The 19,231-nt window shown below is 41.5% G+C and overlaps 1 protein-coding gene across 2 annotated transcripts in view; it reads right to left on the reverse strand.

Moving 5' to 3' along the window:
* LOC307169920 (uncharacterized protein) overlaps positions 1–18,702 on the reverse strand; it is a 39,791-nt gene extending 21,089 nt beyond the window's left edge. For both annotated transcript variants that reach the window (XM_079890790.1, XM_079890789.1), the window contains exons 1-3: positions 18,593–18,702; positions 4,753–5,106; positions 3,534–3,860 (exon numbers count right to left, since the gene is read on the reverse strand). In XM_079890790.1, coding sequence (XP_079746916.1) covers positions 3,534–3,860; positions 4,753–5,106; positions 18,593–18,650 — 739 coding nt within the window. In that variant the 5' untranslated portion in view covers positions 18,651–18,702. The remainder of the gene's footprint in view (positions 1–3,533; positions 3,861–4,752; positions 5,107–18,592) is intronic.
* Between the last annotated feature and the right edge of the window lie 529 nt (positions 18,703–19,231).

Below are 19,231 nucleotides of genomic sequence, written 5' to 3' on the forward strand. Positions count from 1 at the left end.
TCGAGCTTCAGAGCAGCTTTTCGTCTGCTATGCGGGCGCCAAGAAAGGCAGCGCACTGTCGAAGCAGAGGCTATCACACTGGATTGTGGAAGCTGTGCAACTAGCTTATGCTTCCCAAGGAACAGATTGTCCGATAGGGGTACGCGCCCACTCCACTAGGAGTTTGGCGTCATTATGGGCTTGGGCAAAAAGGCATATCTATTCAGGACATTTGTCTCGCAGCGGGCTGGTCATCTCACAACACGTTTGCGAGATTTTATAACCTGGACATTCCCTCGTTTGCACCACATGTTCTGTCAGTGCAGGAGGAGAGAGCTGAGTGACTAAGTTGCCTGAGGACACGCCCTGGTTGGCGCATGTTTCTACCATTGTTTCAACCAGGTCGTATAGACAGCGACAAGTTACTGCAGTATTAGCTGTGGTTGATATATCCACATTAACTGTTATGTGGCCCCTTTATTATGCCTGCGTTCATAAGCCGGCAATGTTCTCAAAGCACCAACATGTTTGCTGCATTTTTCCCCCATATCACACCAGTTCAGTGTTGCTTAACTGGGTTAGGGGAGATACTGATGACGTTGAAGCCGAGTTGGCTCTGTGCCAGAATACATTGGGTGTTTCAACCAGGTCCGGTACCCTGCCTAGAGCTAGCGCGTTATCAGTCTGAGTGCTTATAGTGCTTGTGCTCTACAGGGGCTCGATCGAGCTGGGCCAACTTCCACACGGCAGGGGTTTTATATGTTCCCCATACGTAATGTCGAGGGACCGACTGTCACGAGATGCACACACAAAAGGTAAGATCCAAGTGCAGCTTTAATGGGGTAATCCGTAATCATAAACAGCCAGGCAAAAGGTCAAAATCCATACAGGCTTCAGCATTTTGAGGAAAATGGATTTCCCCATACGTTATGTCTCGTTCCCTCCTCTCAGGGAACTACGGTTACGTGAATAACCAGAGATGGTTTAAACATGTTAAAAGGTTATCAGGGTGGTCGCTGAAAAGGAAAAATGAGAGAACAACCGGCTGGATGTACATTATCCCACTTATTACATAGCTACTTGCCACGCAAGTAAATAATTAGACAAAATTTTGATCGAAGTCTAAATATTTTATTAGCTCTCGAAACGCAAAGCTTCCGCGGAGAGTATAGCTGTTAGCGCAGCAAGTTCAAACTAAACGTACATTTAAGAGATAAGGCAGTCATACCACTTATTACACAGCATTTCACCACATAAATAATTATGGAGATAAGAGATATTGATTTCAGATTAAAATTCAGATTGTTTTAAAATCGTACCCGTTTGAATCTCATAATCCAACAGTGTACAAAAACAATAGTCACAAAATGGCAGCAGCTGCATTTGCATGAAACAAGAGAGAGCGAGTTCACAATACAGGGTGGCATAATTAAATAACTGTACACAAAATATGGATTTGACTGAGTTTAAATATTTTATTAGCTCACCAAATGCAAAACTTCTATGAAGAAAAACAGTTCCGAAAGCGTATAGCGCTGCTGACTTCAGTGACCCGGATGAGCCTGTGTTTCTGTTTTCAGAGGTTGTCATCTGGGAACAATTTACTGCTGGATGGCGCGATTGACCAATCAGAATCAAGTATTCCAAAACCGCGTAATAACTAATGTTAACAAATTGTAACAAATTGTAAAGTGTTACAGATACATTTTCAGCAATGCCTGACATAAAAAAACTAGAACAATCTAAACAAAGAAAATACAGTAGTGACTACCTAGCGCTAGTCTTTACATGACAAAGCAGTAGGGTGACCACCGTCAAACAAACCAAATGTGGGACATGTTACCAACACTAAAACATAACCTGAAACTGTTATATAATGTCTATCTAACTTAATAAAAACATTTGTAATCTGCATTTCAGATGATAAAAATTATTTGTTCTTTAGTCCCTTTCAGAAAACACAATTACATCACAACGTAACATAACATGTCTTTATTTTACATGTCATTTAAATTCAACATCACTGAGCCCAAAGGCATCATGCAGATAACTATTTTTGAAACAGTTCTGACCAAGTCCAACTAAAATCCAACAAAATAAACAATGAACAAATAAAATCTAAAACAACATGAAATTAGATAATTAACAGTCATGTAACGGGTACAGAAAGTTTCCTGTTAAATGTATATATTGTTTATTAGAATTCACACAAAATTGTTTGTTTACATACACCTGATATGACTGCCTAAATGAAGTGTGAGTGCCTTTCCCTTTAATTGTGGAGATGACATCATGAGTCAATATAATTTCCCCTCCTCTTCCTCTTTGCACTGGTGATGCACTGAAAGGTGAGGTTATTTTGGGCTCCTGATAATCTTTTTTAATCTTAATTTTAATTGTTGCTTTTATGCCTATATTTTCACTCTAATTTATGTATATAATATTATTTTACCTATCTGCGTGGTTATTTTTGTCATTTCATCCCGTTTAAGTTATATTTTTGCATCTGGGCCTAAATGTGGAAATATGAAGAGCACATGTGACGAGTTTACATCACATTTGTTTTATAGATAAAGCGAGGGCGACTCTCAAACTAAAAAGCTGTTTAGATTTGTTTTATATCAGGTATGTTTTCTGTTATGAGTCTTCTTGTTCAATGTGATTTCTCTCTCTTTGCATTGGTGACTCACTGAGAGATAAAGCGAGGGCGACTCTCAGACTAAGAGGCTGTTTACATTTGTTTAATATCAGGAATAAAAGGTCAGTGAAACTGCCGAATGCTGTCTTGTTCTTCTCATACCAAAAAAAAAAAACACAACGCAGACAACAGACCAGTTACATTAAGAATATATTAAACCAAAAACTTTCATATTATTTTAGAAAGCATGTGAATTAAAACAACCACAGCAGGCAAAAGTTGATCAATTCTGTTATATTAAAATGTTTATTTACCGAATTATCCATTTGTTTTCTGACAGTGAACACATGGAATGAATCACCGGCCCACATTTTGATTGACAGCCGTCACAACCTATAGTGACCGTGTTTACTTTTAAACCACTGGATAAGAAAAAAAAAATGGCTGTTGTACTATTTGTACTTCTGACAAAGCGTTGTTAAATATAGGTGGAAAACTACGCTGCAAAAAGAATAAATAAAATGCTTTCTTAAAGGCAAAAGAACGCATGCACGTTTTCTTAATATGATCATTAAAAACCAACAGACTGATGAAAATGCGGGACATTTTCTCAATATGCGACGTGCGGGACAAGGGGTGAAAATGCTGTATGCGTGTTTGCGCTATGGAGAGCGTCAAATGTTTCTATTTACAATGTGCTTTTTCAGTGAGCAATGTAGCTAGCTAACAATCTTCGTTTTTAAGTCCTCATTAACAAATGTGACAAATAGTGGGGTCCATTAAAATTCTTGCAGTGGGAAGTGGAAACTTGCGCGATTGTTTGTGTGGGCCGCGTGTTGAAAAAGGATGGGAACCACTGATCTCAACTATTCACACAGTGCTAATCTAAACATACTTATTACATTGATGTACTCACCGCTGACAGTCACAGTGAACGACCTGTGTATGGTGTGATTGCTGATGCTGATGTCAACTTCATAATCTCCGGAGTGTTTGGTTTCAGTGTTCCTGATGGTCAGAGATCCACTCCAACAGTCCAGCTGCAGTCTGTCTTTGAATCCCTCATCAGTATTAGATGTAAAGGATTTTCCAATCTTTCTTTTGATTTCAGCTATAGGAGAGTTTAGATGTCCAAACCTCCACTTAATCACATCATATCTCTGTGTTTCAGTAACACCCGTGTTTAGAGTGACTGAATCTCCCACCATCACTGACACTGTCTTCACTGGATCAGCTGGCACAACTGGAGAAGAAACATAATTAATAAGACTTGCACTGCAAATGTTCAGATCTTCACTGATCCAAAACCAACATGTCAAATCTGTAAAGAGATTTTCTGGATAAGGCAGCAACATCTGGAAGAGAATGTGTTCATAAAATCAAGCGAGTTAAACACACCATAACTCCTGAGTTCAGTGAATCCACATTTACATTTGTTCATTTACTTGTTCTTTTACCCAACGTGAAATGATGAGGAAAACAAAGTGATTCATTATAAGGAGGCTGCGCATCTCAGACAGCGTGTAAATCATAAAAATAATTTCTCTTTCACTTCTCCCTGTCTGTGTTCTTAATAGCCACTGTCGGGCCTTGCCCCTGATCATGTCTTGATCAGGCCTCGTCGGGGCCAATGGCCAGGGTTTTTTGGCCCGCTGAATACCTTGATCCAAAGCGGGCCAACTCAGGCTTGAGGAGTGGTTATGAACTGAGGCAGAGTTTACCTGAGTCTGGAGACGGCAGCGCCGCGGATGACTTCATATACCAGCTAACATAAGCATTAAAGACTTTTAAAATCAAAAGAAAAAAAAGTGTTTGAAATAACTTCTTTTTGTGATCTGATGTGGATTCTGCTCACCGTATGAGGCAGAGATATTTATATGCGAGGCAAAAGACTATGCGTGCTAACCATTACCACAGTAAACATGGTAAACACGACCACTGATGAAATAAAGACAAATCATAGGCAATCACAATCCTGTATTCATTTTATCTGTCAGTATGTCTGACAAAACAGTTGAAAGTGATTCTGTTCTGTTCAATGACGCAGATAAAGAGAAAAACCTCTGAATGTCACTGATATAATAAACACGATGATATGATTTAAACATAACCTGCTTTCAAACATAATGACTCACCATGAACAGAAACACTGAAGATCTTTTCACTGTAGCTGCCCTTGATGATCACTAGTTTATATTCTCCAGAGTGCCTGTTTGTGATGTTCATGATGGTCAGAGATCCAGTCTGATGATCCAGCTTCAGTCTGTCTCTGAATCTCTCAGTAACTTTATTAACTTTATTACCTTTATTACCTTCATTACACTGAACATCTGTACAGATAATACTGAGATCTCCTTTGATGTGAGCGATGTTAATGCTATTAAAATACCATCTAATCTTCTCTTGTTGGTTTGTTTGAACACCAGTGTTTAGAGTGACTGAATCTTCCTCCATCACTGACACTTCTTCTGTATCAACACGAGACACACCTGAAGAAGAAATCAACAGAAAATAATGTAATGTCTATGACAGACATACAAAATAATAAAAGAGGAAGTGCTATAAAAATGTTTCTCTACAGATCAAACAAGCAGCGTAAAAACACAAATAACACACACGCACAATGCCACCAAAACAGTAACTATAGTATACAGGATAAATAACTCATCAAACGTTCTAAGCGGTAACATAGTGCATGCTACTTTGAGCTATACTTACAGCTTTAAAATATTTTTTGCAAGCATTACACAGTGAAATTTATAATGTTAGAAAATATTCTATTTAAAAAAAAATGCTGTTCTTTTGAACTTTCTATTCATCAAAGAATTTTGAAAAAAAATGTACGCAACTGTTTTCAACATTGATAATAATAATGAATGTTTCTTGAGCATCGAATCATCATATTAGAGTGATTTCTGAAGGATCATGTGACACTGAAGACTGGAGTAATGATGCTGAAAATTCAGCTTTCATCACAGGAATAAATTACACTTTGAAACATATTAAAATAGAAAACAGTAATTTTAAATTGTCATAATATTTCACAATATTACTGTTTTTTATTGTTTTTTTTTAATCAAATAAATGCAGCATTGGTGAGCAGAAGATACTTCTTTTAAAAACATAAAAAAATCTTACTGACCCCAAGCTTTTGAACGGTAGTGTATATTACCAAAATTTTACTACATGACCATAAAGTATAAAACAAGGTGCTTTCTGACATTTTACAATTATTACAGAGTGGATAAATCGTGGGATAAATTTAATAAGGTTTTGACCTGAACTGAACATGTATACATTTCTCAAGCACTCTGCACTCATCCCACGTGTTTTCATGAATATTAAAACCAATTTCTTCTAGCAGTAATGTGTACAATTTCGACACACTACCACTCATGGGATGTACATTAACAATTCTCTCTGAGGTGGGATTCAAATTCAAAACATCAAAGTCTGGAATGTGCTTTCCAACGAAGTCTTTAACTGACAAATAACGTAAAAAAAATGTGCAGAAACAAGAGCATAGTTTTGTTTTAGCTGTTTAAAAGAGCTACACTGTAAAAAAAAAAATCCGTAAAAATACGGTACAATGTACCATAATAATTTGAAGGAATTTTCCGTATTTGTCTTTTACAGGACTTTTACCCATATTTTTAATTACGTGTTGCATCGTGGGAACTAGAACCTGATCGGCGCGAAAAGTTGAGACGCAAGCGCCATTACACCTATGCATTACACACACAGATGACGTGGCCAAAGTTGCTTTTTAAAGTCGGATTTCGGATGTGTGGAAGCCATTCTGACACTTCTGTGGTAAAAACCAAAAATTATATTTTGATAAATGTCAAATAAGCTGTTTATGTAACGTTATTTAGTTGCCACCCGGCTTGTTAGGCAATGTCGGAGCCGTCGCGTTTATCGTTTTATGCATATCGTCACACATTGAAAGATTTAGTTCACACTCGTGGAAGTTCCCCTGATTGTATGTGTTATAGTGTATTCGTTGTAATTGGTTTATTGGCTTTTATTTTGTCGGTGATGCAGTTTATTTCGTGCCGAGCGCACCCGTTAACCAACTGGTATAAAGTGCAGTTACTCGTGTTTTTGGAGCAGTTTAATGGCTTCATACAAAAGCTACCAGATGAATCGTCAAGAAAAGTAAAGGCCATTTAAGACTTGCTTGATTTAAAAGGCATGAAGATACAGCGTGAAGAGACTGTGTGTGAAGATGCAGTACAGCTGGATCAAGGATAACACCACATTTTCTGCCAAATGAGGTTCGTTTATGTTATGTTTACATTAGACTTTTTGTCTTGTCTTTGTTTTAGACAACACACAGACATTATACACACACACTACACATATTATTTGACTTTAAACCCCAAATAATGATCTTGAAAAATTAATTTACATTTAACTTGACTGCTGTTATACTTCTGCCTGTAACGTTAGTCATTCTTTACCAGCTCCCTCCTCATTAAAGGGATAGTTCACCCAAAAATGAAAATTCTGTCAGTAATTACTCACCCTCATGTTGTTCCAACCCCGTAAGAGATTCGTTCATCTTCGGAACACAAATTAAGATATTTTTGATTAAATCTGAGAGTTGTCTCACTCCTCCATAGGCTTCTAAGGGACTGAAACTTGCTGGCCCAGAAAATGTATTAAAGAGATCGTTAATATAGTCCAAGTGACTCCAGTGGCTCAATCTTAAGTTTATAAAGCGACGAGAATACTTTTTGTGCGCAAAAACAAACAAAAATAACGACTTTATTCCACTTTTCATTTCCTTCTCTCTTTTTGCGCACAAAAAGTATTCTCGTCGCTGTATACCTTTCTGAACCTTGAAATTGGTAGTTGCGTAAGATGTCAATGGAGGGACAGAAATTTCTCAGATTTCCTCAAAAAGATCTTAATTTTTGTTCTGAAGACGAATGGAAGTCTTGTGGGGTATGGAACAACATGAGCGTGAGTAATTAATGACAATTAAAATTTTTGGGTGAACTAACCCTTTAAAGGGTCATTTCACCCGTGGAGACATGAATGTGTATTGAAAGTGGGTCATTTATGTAGAAGAAATGTGAAATTAGACTTTCTAGACTGAGAAAAGCCAGAAAATGTATGTTTGGCTTATGTGGATGAAAGACAACAACTCCCAGAATGCACTTGCTTCGCTGCCCTACAAGGCCACTCCCAAGCCACGCCTACCGGTAATACAGCGCTGCGCAGTTGAAAACAAAAACATCAAGGCAAGGCTAGGCTACGAGTGAGTCTCCGTGACGAGTTTGCCCAAAATGTCCGGGATTCGGCTTTTGCGTTCTACAGTCGCCATTCATCATGTTTACTGTGGCGAGCAGGACGAGGCTGAGGGGCGCGGGAGAACGGCGCGAGGCCGGTGGCGTGATTACTGACGACCGACACCTGTGAGGCACTGTTCTCGTATCTCGCACGGAGGAGCAGGTATTTTCTTAGCAATGGTAAAACACACATCAACCGATCACGCCACCGGCCTCGCGTCTTTCAACCGATCACGCCACCGGCCTCGCGTCTTTCTCCCGCGGCGCTAGCCTCGTCCTGCTCCCTGTATTACTGTGATTACTGATGAGCGCGCCTGTGAGATGCACCGGTCTCATGGGCTATCTCTCACGGAGGTGCGGGTATTTTCTTAGCAATGTTAAAACGCAAATCAACCGATCACTTGTTTGGCATTCATGTAAACATTACATTCAGATTCACCAATCGGGGTGAATTCAGTTAGATTGAAACAAAAGGTGAGCATGTAAACAATGGATGGCGACCGCAGAAAGCAAAAGCTGAATCCCGGACATTTTTGTCGATCTCGATGGCCGGACATGTCCGGGAAATAGAGTATGGTAACCCCTACTACTCAGCTTTCTTCGTCCATGTTTTCTGCAGGTTTCTGCCGTTGAAATCAAACGCACTCGCACTGATCTGTGATAGGTCTGTTAGCGCATTAGGTCCAACCCCCTATGGGCAGGTTTGAAAGGGTGGATCTAGTGCTTGTAGTCTTAACAGAAATCCCCCCCTCTTACACTTCCTCCTACAATGACGCAAAATGACGATTTTTGCGTCATTGTAGGAGGAAGTGTAAAGAGGTAAATACAGATTTCTCTCGTCTCGGGGGAAAATGAAAAAATGTTGCATGACCATTCAATAGTATGACTGGGTTTCTAACAATGCAAAGCTTAATGCAAATGGGTGAAGTGTCCCTTTAAGGAATATGGTGTTCTCTTACAGAAAAATGGCATTTCACTCTACTATTGACTGTCTAAAGCTATTTTTAATGATAAAAGCAGCAGACCTGTATTCGTGTTCCATTTGTTTTTGTTTGTTTCTTTCTGTATTGTATTGTATTTGTATTGCATTTGAAAATGTTTTGAATCTTGACTTTCACAGTTTATGAAGTTTTTTTCAAATAATTGTGTGAGCTATTTGACTGTAAACCCTAATGTTGTCTTTACTTAAACAATCAAGTGTACTTGACTAAACATTACTTTAAATTTAGCATTTTGGCCCTGTCACTCAAAAATATAAGTTCAAGTAACTTATTTACCTTCAAAATACATAAACTTAAGATTTCAAGTGCTGTGAGCACAAAATCATGATTAATCCTTACAAAAGGCCATTTTCACAAATGTTGTTTTCTTGACTGTGAAATGATAATACATTCATACATGCTTTCTTCAAGTGCAAGGTGTCATTCTTATTTTACCAGAAAACAAATGGCTTTCATTATATTACAATTATTGATCGTAATGGAAATAAACTGATTTTTATTTAAAAAAAAAAAAAAAAAAACTGATACTTTAAACTTGATAAATAAACTTTAATACCCATATACAAGTGTTCTCTTTCATAGGTTCACTCAACGCTGCGGATAGCGCAGTGGGATATTCTCTGAATGTGCCGATTGTCTGAAGCCCTATAGAATCACGCCAATTCATTGGCTGATGGCGCTCGCGCAGTCTGGCTCCGCCCCGACGCTCTTACGTCGCATCATTACATATTCGCGCGCGCGCCATCTGTCCTCAGATTTCTCTGCCTTCAGAACGAAGCGGTCACGTTGCCCTTCGCTCTTGATTTTTCTAAGCTCATACGACTTCTGGATTATTCTCGGCGCTTCTGCGACTGTTCAAGCGGAACTCTGTTTCTCCTTACGGTGAAGTTGCCATGGAAAACCGACGCTGTTCTCCGCCATGTGCTCGTTACATCGCTAACGACGACCCGCACAGTAAGTGTGTTAAATGTTTGGGTTTTTCACATGCGCGCGAGGCAGTCATAGGATCGTCTAAATGCAAATTCTGTGAAAATTTGTTGCTCAAAACCCTCAAATCGCGGCTCGCGGTTTTTGAGAGGGAATCATTCGTCCCCCCCTGTCGCGCTCCCGAGGCCTCTCGAGGATCCGCGACTTGGGGTTCGGATGTAGAGCTTGAGGATGTGGAGTTCGAGCAGATGAGCCCCGCTCTTTCTCTCCCTCCCTCCCCTCGGCACGCGCGAGGCATGCCAGTCGAATTTTCATATGATTATTTGCGCCCCAGCCCGGGAGCACGCGACGCGGTTTCTTTCGGGCTGGAGGATGTACTTTTTACCGAGGCTTCCGACTCCGAGGATTTCGGGCCTACTCTCGCCGACGAGGTTATCCCGCCTAGCGGCCAGGAAGCGCGGCCTACTGCGGCCTACGCGGAGCTCGTTGATGTACTTTCACGCGCTACGGAGAAGCTCGCTATTGATTGGCCCGACGAGCCCCGCGAATCTCAGTCGTCGAAACTCGACGAGAGACTTCTCAGTGGCCCTAATTCTAGGCCTCAACGGAGAAAGCTGCCATTTTTCAGTGATCTGCATCACGAGATTTCCAGATCCTGGAAGCAGCCTTTCTCTGCGCGCCTCACTAATGCGGCAGCTGCTGATTTCACCAACCTAGTAGGTTCTGTGGAACAGGGCTATTCCGCCGTTCCGGCGATTGAGGAGACTTTAGCCGACCATCTTGCTCCGTCCTCTGCGCCGTCCTGGAAGTCGCGCCCCCTCCTCCCCTCTAAAGCATGTAGGACTACCTCCTCTCTAATTGGGAAATCCTACATGGCGGCTGGCCAAGCAGGCATGTCCCTGCACACTATGGCCATTCTTCAGGCCTACCAAGCAGACGTCCTTAAGGAAATGGACGAGGGCGATGGCATGACCCCTGAAGCAGTCAAGGAGCTTCGTAAGGCTACGGATTTAGCCTTAAGAGCCACCAAACATACAGCACGTGCTATAGGTCGCTCTATGGCTGGTTCCGTTGCGGTGGAGCGCCACTTGTGGCTTAATCTCACGGAGATCCGTGACAAGGAGAAGGTTTTCCTCCTGGACGCCCCCATTTCTCAAACAGGTCTGTTTGGTGAGGCGGTCAACACAGTGGTTGAGAAATTCCGCTCCTCCAAATCCCAATCGGCCGCGTTCAGACAGTTCATGCCCAGGAGGGCTAGGGAACCTTCTGCTCCCTCCCCTGTTCGACCCAGAGAACGTCCCTCTTTTAGACCGGAGTTCTCTTCCAGGAGGAGCGAACCGGTGCATCCCCCACCTACCACGGTTTGGGGAGCCCGCGGTCGCCCGTTTCCCCGTCAACGGCCTCACAAGCGCCTCCAGATGAAGCGGTCCGACAAACCGACCGCTCCGGCGGCCCAGAGCCGTTCCTGACCCTCCGGTCGGAAAAAGGAGAGCTCCTCTGCTTCCTCAAGGTTGGGACAGACCGCGCAAGCGTTTCTGCCCACCTCCCAGCTCTCCTTTCCTTGCCCTGTCACCTTCGCCACTCACAGTGTTTCGAAGTGCAGGCCATTTTTCATCATCTCGACTCAGCCCGGTGCGGGAGGAAGGAGACGCTTTTTGCTTTCTCCCCTCACCCCCGACACTCTCTATAACTGCCGGTCGCATCCTCGGAGGCACTTTTCGCTTTCCTCCGGAACAGGCGGACCTGGTCACCATGACCCCAGCATCGATGCCTCCCATCACGTGCCAGGACGCCAAGGGCTCTCCTGCACGGTCAACTTCTCTACCCCACGAACGTCAACACGGCACCCTCACTCAGGTATGTCGTCTGCATTACAACATCCCTCTTCCTCTTTCACATTTCTTTCAAGAGTGGGAGCGCTTACCAGGGGTATCGTCTTGGGTTCTTCGCACAGTTCGGTTCGGCTACACTCTTCAGTTTTGCCGCAATCCCCCTTGTTTCAACGGGGTCTTTCCTACCGTAGTAGACAGCGCCACTCAGGCTTCTGTACTTCAGCAGGAAATTTCATCCCTCCTTCTCAAAGGAGCGATAGAAGAGGTTCCTTCAGGGGAAACCGAACGGGGCTTTTACAGCCGCTATTTCCTGGTCCCGAAGAAGGGCGGCGGTTTGCGTCCCATACTGGACCTCCGCCGACTGAACTTCGCCCTTTACAAAGGGAAATTCAAGATGTTGACGCTGAAAGCTATCATATCTCAGATTCGGCCAGGGGATTGGTTCGTGACAGTAGACCTAAAGGATGCTTACTTTCACATCCAGGTTGTACGGCGACACAGGCAGTTCCTCAGGTTCGCCTTTGGAGAAAGAGCGTTCCAGTACAGGGTCCTTCCATTCGGCCTCGCTCTGGCCCCGAGGACATTCACGAAGTGTATGGATGCAGCTCTGGCCCCATTGCGGCTCCAGGGCATCCGTATTCTAAATTACCTGGACGATTGGCTCATTTTAGCCCAATCCAGGGAGTTAGTGACCCACCACAGAGACATCGTCCTGAGTCATATCCAGTCTCTCGGTTTGAGGTTGAACTCGGAGAAGAGTGTTCTTGCTCCGGCTCAGAGCACCGTTTTCTTGGGAGTGAACATGGATTCCGTTCTCATGCAGGCCCAATTGGCTCCTGCACGGATTTCCAGTCTGACGACATGCGTGGCCCGTTTTTCGCTAGGCCACCATGTGTCTGTGGGCACTTGCCGCAGGATGCTGGGCCTTATGGCCGCGGCCTCCTCCGTGCTACCGCTGGGCCTGCTCCACATGAGACCTTTCATGTGGTGGATGAAGCTCTCAGGGGTTCGGCCCTCCGGGCCAACCCTTCGCCTACTGAAGGTATCGCGCAGTTGCTTTCGAGCCCTGTCAGTTTGGCGGGACCCTCTTTTTCTTCAAAAAGGGGTCAGCATGGGTGCGGTATTTCGTCGCCAGATGATTACGACGGATGCCTCTCTCACCGGCTGGGGAGCAGTTTTCGAGGGCAGACCAGCATGTGGCGTCTGGACTGGCGAGACTCTCTCTTGGCACATCAACTGCCTGGAGTTAAGAGCCGTTTTTCTGGCTCTGCATCATTTTCTCCCTCTTCTGGAGGGACACCATGTAATTGTCAGGACAGACAACATGGCAGTGGTGTCTCATGTAAACCGACAGGGGGGTTCTCGGTCACGCACCCTGAACAGGCATGCGCGTCACCTTCTCCTGTGGTCTCAGAGCAGATTCCTTTCTCTGAGAGCAGTTCATGTCCCAGGGATTCTGAACCTCGCAGCAGACTTTCTGTCGAGGCAGAAACTCAGATCGGGAGAATGGATGTTGAACCGCCAGGCAGTGGCCCTGATCTGGGAGGTTTTCGGAGAAGCGGAAGTGGACCTCTTTGCATCTCAAGAGTCGTCCCAATGCCCGCTTTGGTTCTCCCTGAGTCCCCCGGCTCCATTAGGGATAGATGCGTTCGCTCACCCTTGGCCAACGCGGAAACTCTATGCCTTTCCGCCCATCAAACTGATCCAGGCGGTCTTGGCCAGAGTGAGAGAGAGCGGAGTCCGCCTCCTCCTGGTAGCTCCGTTCTGGCCGTCCCAGCCATGGTTTTCGGAGCTAATTCCTCTGCTGGAATCTTCCCCCTGGAAGATCCCGGTCAGGGAGGACCTGCTGTCCCAACTGCAGGGCAGGATATGGCATCCTCGCCCGGACATGTGGAAGCTGTATGTTTGGCCGATCAGAGGCTGTTAGCATTAAGTTCTGATCTCCCATCTGACGTTCAGGAGACCATTGCGAGTGCTAGAGCCCCTTCTACAAGGAGGCTATATTCTTCCAAATGGAAGGTGTTTGAGACATGGTGCTTAGCACATGATAGGAGTCCAGTTAACTGCCCTGTTGGTTCAGTATTGGAATTCCTGCAGGAGAAGTTTGCTTCTGGAGCAGCTGCTACCACTCTCAGAGTTTATGTCGCAGCTATTGCAGCGCATAGGGAATCGGACGAGATTCCCCTGGGGAAACTAAGGTTAGTTTCGGCCTTCATGCGTGGGGTTAAGCGCCTGAAACCGGCTCGCTCCCCTAGAGTTCCCTCATGGGACCTTTCTGTTGTCCTAGAGGGTTTGACAAAGGCTCCCTTTGAGCCCTTAGAGTCAGCTCCGGAGCGGATTCTGACTCTCAAGGTTTCGCTTTTGTTGGCTTTGTCATCATTAAAGCGTGTAGGAGACTTACAAGCTCTTTCTGTTAGCGAGTCTTGCTTGGACTTTGCTCCTGGCTTGGTCAAGGTTTCCTTGAGGCCGAGACCAGGGTATGTTCCCAAAGTTCTTTCCACAACTTTCCGCTCGCAGGTGGTTAACCTTAACGCTTTCCACCCTCCTCCATTTTCTTCTGAGGAAGATAGGAAGCTTAACTTGCTCTGCCCAGTTTGTTCTCTTAAGATATATGTAGACCGCTCAGGCGGTTGGAGGAAATCTAACCAGCTTCTGGTTTGCTTCGGTGCTGGCCGCCGTGGGCTTGCTGCATCAAAGCAGAGGATTTCTCACTGGGTTACAGAAGCTATCTCGTTGGCTTACGAGGTGCATGGCTTTCCTTCACCTCTTAGCATTAGAGCACATTCCACCAGAAGTGTGGCATCTTCTCAAGCTCTTTTTAGAGGAGCACTTTTGGAGGACATTTGTGTTGCGGCAGGCTGGTCCTCTCCGCACACTTTTGTAAGGTTTTATAATTTGGATCTTGACATGACCCCGGGTTCCCAGGTTCTTTCTGTTTGAACTCCTCTTGGTCGTTGTCTATTTTTGTACCAGTCATGGAAAGCGCTCTAGCTTGGCGAGTTTGGTAGTCCGTTCCCACTGCGCTATCCGCAGCGTTGAGTGAACCTATGAAAGAGAACGTCTCTGGTTACTTGCGTAACCTATGTTCTCTGAATAGGGAACGAGACGCTGCGTTAGCTGCCAAGCTCCTCGCGCTGCTGACAGTTTCCTTTTCGGCAGAGAAATCTGAGGACAGATGGCGCGCGCGCGAATATGTAATGATGCGACGTAAGAGCGTCGGGGCGGAGCCAGACTGCGCGAGCGCCATCAGCCAATGAATTGGCGTGATTCTATAGGGCTTCAGACAATCGGCACATTCAGAGAATATCCCACTGCGCTATCCGCAGCGTCTCGTTCCCTATTCAGAGAACATAGGTTACGCAAGTAACCAGAGACGTTTTTGTAATACTGGGGGTTGCACAGTTTTCAGTAGCCTTTTTAATACAAGCTCATACATTTTGTAAACAGGCACATGAACATATATACCAAGATGCATGAAAGAGTTCCTCACAGCCACCTCCCAAGTCTCATTAAAAAATATACAAAATAACAGAAATACAGCGAGGACACATTATGTTTAACGTTAAATCAAATTCATTTCAAATCGGTTTAATTAAAATGGCTCTCTCTGGTCTTCCTTTGATGCGATTGGCCACGCAAGCAGTTCTGCCTGGCAACAAGAGAACTAATGCACTGATTGGTGGATTACAAAATTGGTGATTTTCGCATCGTCTGACTGTTGCTGAAACCAGTGCAAATTTCAAGACGTCACGGCCACGGGAGTTTTTCTTTGTGTACCATTCTCGGTAAGTACAATTATTAAGATATAAAGTTATTTTGTGTGACTTTTTAAAACTGAAATATGTTTATTTAAATCCTTGCACGGTTCTATAATAAAATAGAACGCAGCCATAACGTTAATTACAATATTTCCTGGTCAAACTTTTCCAACATAACGTTAGCCACTAATTAACGTTATTTTATTTATGGTTTTGTGATGATATAAAAACTGCGATATCAAACGATTCTTTATTTTATTAGTAATAGTAATTAGTAAAATATAAACTTAATCATTGTGTAATCGTGTAATTTTCGGCAACAGAACATGGCAGCTAACTTACGTTAGTGATTTTATTTTTTTTCTGGTCAGACTTTGACAACCTCGACATTAATTAACGATATTTTCTTCATGATTTTGTGATGGTATGATTATTGAAATGTCAACAGCTTATTTCTTATTTTACCTGTGAGATACATATTTGATGGATCTTTTTTTCTGTGCAAGAAAGAACATGGCAGCTACTGCTTAGACCATGTGGGTTATTTTTCCAGGGCAAACTTTGTCAGTTTCACCAGTAATTGACAATATTTCATGATACATTTCTGATTGATTGAGAAATCGACTTATTTGATATTTTGACTTGTAAAACGTAGTATTTCGTAAAGTATCTATCATAAGTTATAAGAACATTGTTACTATAGCTACGAGTGATGTTTCGTAGATGGTAAAATTAACGTCATGCTTGTCACCAATAATTAGCTACAAAGTGATTTAGTCATATCATCTGATCTAGGCCACCTTCCAGGATGATTGCCTTTTTTTATTTTTATCAGAGACCTTTATTTGCTGGTTTAGGTGTATTTTGAGTTACACTGTAAGATTACCATTTTAATTATAATGTAATTTTCTTTGTTTGATTTGTAAAAATTAATATTTTCAACTGTTGTTTTGTTACGGGTGATATGAGACAAGAACATGTGGAAATGTAAGTGTTGCATTTTTAACTCTGCAAAAAGAGGGGAACTTCTCAAACATTATCATTTAAAACATGGTGGTCATACAAAAACTGTACCTTTTCCATGCCTACACAATGACTGTCTTAGTACATTCAACTCCATAAGTAGTTTAAAAGTTCATCTGTCAAAAATTCATGCAAAAACACACTTGGGACATGATCGGGAAATAGCACTGTCACTTACATTTACTTGTCAGCATTGTGAATTTTCTGAGCCCTGCACTGAAGCAGATTTTATTAAATTTATACAGGTTTGGAATTAACTTGAGGGTGACTAAATGATGACAGAATTTTCATTTTGGGGGAACAATCCCTTTAAAAGCATTTCATTTTGTCAGCATTTAATCGTATATTCTCATAAAAGTGCTTCAAATATATTGATTAGTTGTTAGTTGTTCTGGCATTAATGGAATTTCTTCAAGTCATGTTTAGTAAGTGCATCTGTTCTTAATCTGTTTACATTGAAATAACCACCTACAGAGTTGTACAATTGATGTAGTTCACTACTTAATGTTGGACATTGTTGCCACCTTTAGAGTTATGTACAGGGTGTGACTCATTTCCATTTGACATTTTGGTCAATAAAGACTCAAAGGATCAATATGTTGTTCATTGTTTTATGTAAGTGCAGTGTGCACAAAACTTACAGTCAAAAATAATAACTTTAAAATTTAGAATTAAATTCTAATTTCAGTTAAATTTTCATGTTGAGTTTACTTAAATATACAATTACACTTGAAATTAACACTAAGTTAAGTGAACTTTATTGTTTAAGTACATTAAATAATCGTCAAGTTTGGTGAACTAAACAATTTAAGTCAAGTCTACATAAGCACCAAGTTAAGTAAACTTAAATATGCATGTTTTGGGAGACCCCATTACTCAATTAAATTGAGGGAACGAGTTTACTCAAATCAATTGAGTTCAATCAACTTATTAGGGTTGTGCAAGTACCTTCTCATGTTTTCTTTTTTTAATTCTGTCTCTTGTTTGTTTAATGTCTAAAAACTTATTCCACAATACAAGCACTTTTTAATGGTGCTTTGTACATGGTTTCATTTATGTCACACATATATATATATCTTTTTCCCACTGAATGTATTTAAGAATGTATACATGGAAATTTGTACAAAAATAAACCATTTTCAATTTGTATATGTCGTTCTTGAATTATTTGCCACCAAAATATATATAATATATTTTATCTATATATATATATCTATATATAAATATAGAAATTTCTGTATAAGGATTATCTGTTAATAGTACAGAAAATGTACTGTTAATATACAGAATTTTCCGTTTTAGAGGTGAAGGAACTGTCCGTAATTTTCTGCCAGTACATTATCCGTTTTTTTACGGAATTATTTTTTACAGTGTATGTAAACCTGGAGGAAAAGCATGATTACTACAAATTGGAGTATCCACATATATATATCAGGAATTTTCAAATAAGCTATACCTTAATTTGTGCACACTTCAATTAAGTTAGAAATAAATGTTTCCGTTGATATAAAGAAGTCTTATTAAAAGAAGCTTTTTCAATTGCTAACCATTCTGGCTTGTCACCCCGAACCCAACTTTCTCCAACATGCTAAAGTATTTAAATTAGCTGCCCAATAATCATATTTAAAATCGGGAAGCCCAAATCCTCCTAATCCTTAAGTTTAGATGTTTCTTGTTAATCCTAGATGTCTTGATGGCTCAAATCAAGCTGGTTATAATATATTGTAGCTGTTTAAAATGATTAAGGGGGATAAACAAAGGAATACAGTGAAATACAAACCAAAATCTTATTTAAAAAAAAAAAAAAAAATTATAGTGTTTATCCTGCCTACTAGTGTTAAGACAAAGACACTCAAAGTTTGGTTAATTTGATTTGCATTGACATAACAACTTGACAAATTTACTACAAAAAAAATATTAAATATATTAAAAAGAAAATATTACATATTATTTTGGTTCATTAATATTTAGGCTACCTGGTTCTTGGACTGACAGGTCTTTGTCTGGATCTGGGTCTTGAATAAATCTCTGGTTTGAGCAGGGAACTCTATAAACTCATTCTTTTTATTTATTTATTATATTATTATTTTTTAATCGTTGACCTAAAGAGAAATAAATAAATAAATAAATGTCTTACCATGCAAGAGGAATGCCAAAACTGTGAACAAATAAACGAAAAACTTTTTTGTCTCCATGTTTCCTCTCAATCGTGCTTTGATTCTTAGAATGAATGGAACAGCACTGCTTCAGTACAGTGGTATTTATGTCTCTGGTGTGTCCTACAGTGTACATGTACATCATGTGGGCGTGGTCACTTCTCAAGTGCAGGAATGTCTGAAAAACACTTGGAGGGCTTGGATTTCACCTGCATGTGAAAAAGAGGTTGCAGTGAGCAGGGTTGCTATGGAATTATTCTTGTGTATATATTCTTGTGTGTATCTTGTGCAGTAATAATGAATGTAGCTTTTCAAGAAACTAATGAAAATATAAATTGAAACTAAATAACTTATAATAAATCGTAGGCAAATATTTCATATTTCAATCGCTGATGCACAAATGCACTTCCAGAGTTTTCATTTAGGCTACGCTTCTGAAGTTTTCATTTACTCTTCTGGAGTTTTCGTTTACGCTCCCTGAGTTTTTGTTCGCCATAGTAGCTAGTAGCAGTGTGTTCTCATTGGCTACTGACTTTTTGATTGACAGCTTCTTGACCTGGAAGTGAAGACGTCAGTGGTGTGTTTATGTGTGGATGTGAGCGTATGTAATCGCAGCTTTC

The sequence above is a fragment of the Squalius cephalus genome, assembly GCF_949319135.1.
Source record: "Squalius cephalus genome assembly, chromosome: 13".
Taxonomy (NCBI): Eukaryota; Metazoa; Chordata; class Actinopteri; order Cypriniformes; family Leuciscidae; genus Squalius; species Squalius cephalus.